At 41.3% G+C, this 6,995-nt stretch overlaps 1 protein-coding gene across 1 annotated transcript in view; it reads right to left on the bottom strand.

The window, feature by feature from the left end:
• Positions 1 to 6,585, bottom strand: part of LOC118334474 (E3 ubiquitin-protein ligase TRIM4-like) — a 14,791-nt gene extending 8,206 nt beyond the window's left edge. Inside the window, exons 1-6 of the mRNA XM_035670393.1 lie at positions 5,994 to 6,585; positions 5,777 to 5,890; positions 5,195 to 5,305; positions 4,290 to 4,368; positions 3,933 to 4,161; positions 1,936 to 2,067 (exon numbers count right to left, since the gene is read on the bottom strand). Coding sequence (XP_035526286.1) covers positions 1,936 to 2,067; positions 3,933 to 4,161; positions 4,290 to 4,368; positions 5,195 to 5,305; positions 5,777 to 5,890; positions 5,994 to 6,082 — 754 coding nt within the window. The 5' untranslated portion in view covers positions 6,083 to 6,585. The remainder of the gene's footprint in view (positions 1 to 1,935; positions 2,068 to 3,932; positions 4,162 to 4,289; positions 4,369 to 5,194; positions 5,306 to 5,776; positions 5,891 to 5,993) is intronic.
• Positions 6,586 to 6,995: the final 410 nt, after the last annotated feature.

The raw sequence follows: 6,995 nt of genomic DNA, 5'->3' as shown, positions 1-6,995 counted from the left end.
AAGGCACACCTGTGAAGTGAAAACCATTTCAGGTGACTACATCATGAAGCTCATTGAGAGAAGGCCAAGGGTTTGCAGCGCTGTCAACAAAGCAAAGGGTGGCTACTTTGAGGAATCTAAAGTTTGAAACATGTTTTGAGTTATTTCGCACTTTTTTTTGTTTACTACATAATTCCATGTGTTCATTCATAGTTTTGATACCTTCAGTGAGAATCTACAATGTAAATAGTCATGAAAATAAAGAAAAAACATTAAATGAGAAATCTCTGGAGAAATCAAAAAACGCGATTCTCACAGCGCCGCTCTCCNNTGAGAATCTACAATGTAAATAGTTGTGAAAATAAAGAACCATTAAGTGAGAAGGTGTTTCCAAACTTTTGACTGGTAGTGTACATTCACTTAATTTTAGATCGAAGTATTGTTATACTCAGCACTTTATCACGTAACTTACTGCTTGCTCAAGGTTTTATTCAAAGACACTGAAGATTAAACTCAGCTGTTTGCATTTAAAACCCCAGCATAATCAGAACAATAGTTAATCTTTTCAGTTTGAATATTGGGTTTGTAATGGAACAATAATGCCACTATGTAAAAGTATTTTCCTCAACACTTTCTCAGATGGGAACTACTCGATGACCCCTCTCAGAGCGCTGTCTGTAGCTGCTGTGATTCAACCTGCACGTCCCGCTTCAAAAGAGGAGTGGAATGGGGTATTGCCAGCTGGGCGTAGGAAGTATACCTGCTATAGAACAAGTGGGGAGGTTATGTAGCTTTTTCATGTTATGGCCAAATGAGTGTTGTGTTTGAAGGTGGGACGTCGGGACATTTAGTAGTAACTTGTAACTGTCTTTGGAAAACTTATATGAGGAACAAAAAAATACACAGCGTACCTACGTGGAGAAGCGTCTGTCCTCTGTCTGTCCTCCCGCCTGTCCTACCCGACTCTTCCGTTACATTTCTGCCCCAAAAACAGCGTCTGTCACCGGCGGAAAACTCGCGGAGTGTTAAAACAATTCTCCGTCTTGCGAGTTGAGGGGAGTCAGTTTACTGCGGTGATTATTATGTAATAATTGTGTAATTTAGAGTGAAAAACGTAAACTTTGTCACTTTCCAGGATGTCTTGGTCGGGTCAGGATTCTTCAAAATAGCCCACCCTCTTGCTCTGATTACTTGCTTTGCACACTCTTCGCGCATTCTCTCGATCAGCTTCATGATGCAGTCACTGAAAATGGTTTTCCAACAGTCTTGAAGGAGTTCCCAGAGATGCTGGCACTTGTTGGCTTTTTTGCCTTCATCTCTGCGGGTCCATCTCATCCCAAACCATCTCGATTGGGTTTAGGTTAGGGTGACTATGGAGGCCAGATCATCTGGCGCAGCACTCCATCACATTCTCCCTCTTGGTCAAATAGCCCACAGCAGGAGGTGGTTGTTTGGGGGTCATTGTACCTGTTGAAAATAAATGATGGCCCAACTAAACACAACCGGATGGGATGGCTTGATGCTGCAGGGATGCCGTGGTAGCCATGCTGGTTCAGTGTGCTTTAATCTGATGGTTCTTTAACTGCGATTTTGAGGCTGGTTGACTCGGATGAAACTTATCGCTCAGCAGCAGAGTGTACTCTGGTCTTCCTTTCCTTGGGGCCAGTCCTCATGTGGAGCCAGGTTTCGTCTAGCGCTTGGATGGTTTTGCTGACTGCACTTGGGACACATTCAAAGTTTTTGCAATTTTTCCGTACTGATCTAGAACTTCAGTTCTTAAGGAGTAATGATGGGACTGTCATTTCTCTTGTTACTGTAGCTGATTGGTTTGCTTTGCTAATATGAATTGTAACAGTTGTTAAAAGGGCTGTAGCTGTGTACCAACCTGACCTCTGCACAACACAACTGATTGGTCCAACCCCATTAAGAGGCAAGAAATTCCAAATGAACCCTGACTGATGTAGAGCTCTGTGTAGATCTGATTCAGAGGTGTTGGGGTTCCTGTTCTAGAAATCCCCTCAAACAAGCACTGGAACTTCTTCTTAAAATTAGATTTGAGTTTATACTGGCACATAGCAGCACTAGTTCCTGTTGGAGGAAGCAAAGAATGAGACTAGAGTGTAATGTAGTAATAAAAAGGTGAAATATTAGGCTTTTATAGTTGCTTACATACACAGGCAGCAGATTTTAATTTCTTCACTACCACGGGATGTTACTAGTTGATTTTTGGGGGCTTGTTCAAGCTCAAGCTATCAGAAAAAGGCTGTGGGACAGAGCCAAACCTGGGTCGCCGTGGCAAGAACATGGGGCATTCCTAGATGTTACGACTTTTACTTGCCATTCCAACAATTGGGCAATTAATTGGAAAGTAACAGAAAAAACCTCTCTAACCGACAGAGTTTTAGAGGCTGCCACCAACCAGTAAGGACAACAAACAAATCTGACTCTGTATGCTTAAATACACAACCAGAGTTTGCTGTGTGGATTGTGAAATAAATCCAGTTGCTGAGTTAGCATTGCAGTTTTAAGCAGTGTAATTAACCATGCTGACCAACATGACTTTGAGAGACAAAAATCCTAAAATGTTGCAGAAATACAGCTGGGGGCAATGAGAAAGAGCTGGTACAGAAAGATGTCATGTCAGTTGTGTAGGCACACTTTGGCTTAAAGATCCATTGTGTAGGATTTTAAGCTGTGAAGTTGCAGATTGGAACCAACTGAATACTGCTTGCCTCAACCAAGCACCACATACCTTAGAAAATATCACGGTGTCCAAGTACCATCATTAGAACTGACGTTAAAATACAGTAGCTTAGACCGACCCTGTTAAGCTATAGACAGTTCACACAGGAGTTATTGTTGACTGAACCAAATAGTTCCTGTTTGGAGCCACGATTGCAATGTTTTTGAACAGTGTTAATTTTACCTCTGCTTACTATTTTACCATCACATTTTAGCTCCTAACTAATCATGGATGTATTTGTGCGCTACATTCATGAACGTGACCACGTAGGTTAATGTTGAAACAAAATATTACAGGAAGGGCAAAATGATCTCATAGGTTAAGCACTTAGTATTTTGATAATGTGTTTTTTAATTAATTTATAAAATAAAACTATATATATTTTAAAGATTCCATTGCGAACCGCTAGAGGCAGCTCGCATACCACCAGTGGTACACATACCATAGTCTGAGAACCTGCAGTGTGGGAGAAACTATGGTGGCCGCGAAAACGTGAAAGGCACTATCTAGAACTGGTGTCTGGACAGAAACTCAGGCTGTGAAGTGTGTAGGATGAACTACAGTGAAACTCCACAAAAACTTGTTTGTTCGTTTGTCCGTTCTGGGCTACATTAGAAACATGGCGGTTCAACATTGTGGACTGTTTGTGATCATACACTAATGAAAACATACCTATGAATATTATATTCCATTTCTAACAATAGATCCTACTAAATAGACCTTTAAGTCAACACAATACAGGACAAAACAAAGCTGTGTGATAATAGCAGACTAGCGCAGCTTAATTGGGTGTGTTTGGTGCCGTGTGTGGGGAGTTTGCAGGACAGACAGAGGCGATGTGTCTGAGGTCAAGACAAGCAGGTAAGCTTGACGTCAGAGGAAAGTGAGGTTAGCAGTAAACAGTTAATGTAACAGTGAATGTACAGTCTGAGCTACAGCTCACGAGAGTTCTTGAGTTTTAATTTAAGGATAGATAATGTCACTGTGATGTCCCACCTCTGCCTGTATGGACCCCTCCTGTGTCTATTTTTGTACCAATTCCCTTTGCAATAATGTTGCAGCTTTATGCTCTACTCTATTGGTCTACAGCACCTTCACCATAACAATTCACATGGTCTGGACAACAATACAAATGCAAACCATGTGGACTGTCCTAGAAACAGTGTTGTGCACCAATGGCAGACTGAGCTTGGCAAGAAAAGTCTCTTACTCCACTGCAGACAGTCAGCCAGCTCCTCCTTCTTCATTCTCCTGAGAAAGTGTTGTGTGATCTTCACAAAGGCCTCCCTGCTGCTCTTCATCTGCTCTTTCTCCTCACTGTCCACAGCAGCCTCATCCTCTCTCCACTTCTCTGAGCATTCTGGGTGGTCTGTACTGAGAATCCTCTGACACCTCTTCAACTCGTTCTTCACAAAAGTGACTATGTTTTCTTCAAGCAGCTGGAACACAAGCATCAGATTCATATGTAATGGACACAGATCCTAGATCACTGGCACCGATCATATAGAACAGGTGGCATTTGCTCTGAGGTTGCTAATGTTAGTTATAAAAAATTAGATTTGCGCACCATAAATATGTAGTCCAGATCTGTTTGGTGTTGCTGGCCAGACTGACCGCAGGGGACCTCTGATGTGTGCTGGTGGATTCTGAAGACAACACACACACACACACACACACACACACACACAAGAAGTGAAGTGAAGTGAAAGCAGTAGTATCTAAAACCTGCATTATTTTTAATGGCCAGCAGGAGGCCGCTCCATGGGCTGCAAAAAGAAGTCCAGTTGCATTTAATTCAATGGCAAAATGTGCTACTTCTCACTTGATTGATTAGCTCAGTAAACAGTTTCCTAATGAGTTTATGGTCTTAATCTCTAGTTTCAAGTCTTCTTCCATACAGAATGATGTTCATTTAGTAAATTAGAATAAAATAGATGATAAAGCAGGGAATGCTTTAGGGCGTGGCTACTTTGTGATTTACAAGTCATTCTCAGTCAGGGGTATTTCTACATTTCTGACTGGTTTTTGACCAAAAACTGCAAGGGATAAAGTTGGTGTGTGCAAAAGGAAGACTTGTGCTAGTTTTTCCATCACTAAAATTTAGCGCTCTTGTTGACATGTTAGCATGACATGGACCCCGGGACCATGGCAACAACCATAATGCGGAACTCAAGGCTCCAAAACTATATTCCAATGGGTGATGTCACGACACACCTGGAAAAACCAAGCCCAGCAAAACAGGGAGTGGAGAGCAGGGCAACACATTTGTGATGGCTTAAGTACACCACTATGAATAAAAGTATATATATGCTGACTGTTAGACTAGCTTTGCAGGCACACTTCATTAGCAACTGCTGGAGTGCCCTTAAGCAGCGTATTTAAGCCCCAGCAACTCCAGCAAAGCTGGTTGTACTGCTGTAGGTGCAGTGACTTCCAGTGGTGTGTGGGTGTGTATGAGTTTTAAATCCTTACTTTGTATCAACACAATGGCGGTCCTCTTTGAAATTTAAAGGAGTCTCCATAGACCAGTTGCTCTTCAAGGACACACAGCTTGGTACAGGGGAGTCTGATCTTTGCTGCATCCTGGCAGAAATACAGCATGTACTATATACATTACATTGGCACTAATATAGTAAAATAAATTAAATCAGTTGTATCCACCTAGTTTATGGTTACTCTTCTACTCAGAGCGCCATATCTTGAAAAAACAAATAAACATACAATATGTGATGTATGTATGTAATATTGTCCCCTGCTCATATACATTAGCATAAATCAGTGTTGCTAATGCATGTTGCAATGCTAAACTGTTACAGTTAGAAACCAGGAAAGATGGATTTATGTATTATAAAATCATTTCAGACACTATCAGAATAACCCGGTACACATCAAAGAGAAGGTAAATTGAGAGAAGGCTGTCTTTTGACTTAACTATGCATGTTCACTTTAAGAGTATTCATTTTTTTCTTTTTGTTGCCAGTATGGGTGGAGACTCAAAAACATTTGCACACCCTGCTGGATTTAGTCCTTAAAATGCTCTGAAACATGGCTTACTGTGCTTCAGCAGTCTGCTGTTTAGTGAATGAAATGGGGACTCCCATAGAGTGGTGGCTCTTCATTGACACAGCACGGGGTTCTGGAGATTCTGGTCTCTGATGCTGCTCTTGGCTTCAACACACACGCACAAACACAAACAGACACACACACACACACACAACTTTAGGTCACAACTATGACGGACGGTGCAGTGATTTTTCTGCATGGATCTCACCTCAAAGCCTTAGCCTGGCAGCCTTGTTCCCCACTCAGAGTGGATTTAGTGGGGAGGCCTCCCTCCTCTCCGTCGTTATTCTGATCCATGGCAGCCTGAACACCTTCACAAATGCATCATCATGATAATGTACCGTAAATAGTTCACTACCACGGATTGATATACTTAATTATCAAGGAAACTAATAACAGATATTTGGGACTGATATACATTTGGAGTAAAAATAAAAATCTAAGTACATTTACTCAAATACTGTGTGGAAGTCAAATTTTGAGGTACTTGTATGTCCATTTTATGAAATGTGTTTGTCTGCGACCGCAGTGAGACTTACAGAACAATGACAGGAGACTGTCCTAATGTAATACAGCTGCTCTGGTTTCTACTTTAAATAGGGATTGGCACTCCTTCATCTGCTTCCACTGCTGCACTCAGACCTGTTCAACTGCCCAAGAGCTGAGTCAGCTGGAATTGAATTGAATTGAACTTCATTAGCAGACAATGCTCAGGTAAAAAAGTACCTGAGTTTTAAAAGAGTACTTTACTGTACCTGTTCATGAGTTAAAACCAGCGACGCTGCGCCTGTAAATGAAACTGAAAGTAGACCACAGTCCACAGAGTACGGTGGCCCTGAGAGCTCAACGCACTGAAGCTAAAAAAAAACATGCAAATACACAGACACTAAAAAATAGACACTAAAACTAAGAGTTCACAGACATGAAATGAAACTGCTGAACTTGGCGTACAGAAGGTATGGATTTGTGGCTGAACGTTGAATTCCATTTAGCTGCCTCAGTTTCAGGGTCCTGGTGTTGTTCATGCTAGATCACTGAAGTGGTATATATAATTTATATTTAAAGTATTTAGTAGCCTACAATACAAGTACTAGTATATTAATTGTGTACATCAAAATGTGTCCTTTATTTCTAAAGCAGTGTTATTTTTGCTTTATCTTACAGCCATTTTGTGTGTGGACATAAGTATTATATATACTAGTGCAGTGCC

The sequence above is a fragment of the Morone saxatilis genome, unplaced genomic scaffold (genome assembly GCF_004916995.1).
Source record: "Morone saxatilis isolate NCDOM2014 unplaced genomic scaffold, NCSU_SB_2.0 Contig1, whole genome shotgun sequence".
In the NCBI taxonomy this organism is placed as follows: domain Eukaryota; kingdom Metazoa; phylum Chordata; class Actinopteri; family Moronidae; genus Morone; species Morone saxatilis.
This window is presented reverse-complemented; position numbering and strand designations above follow the sequence as displayed.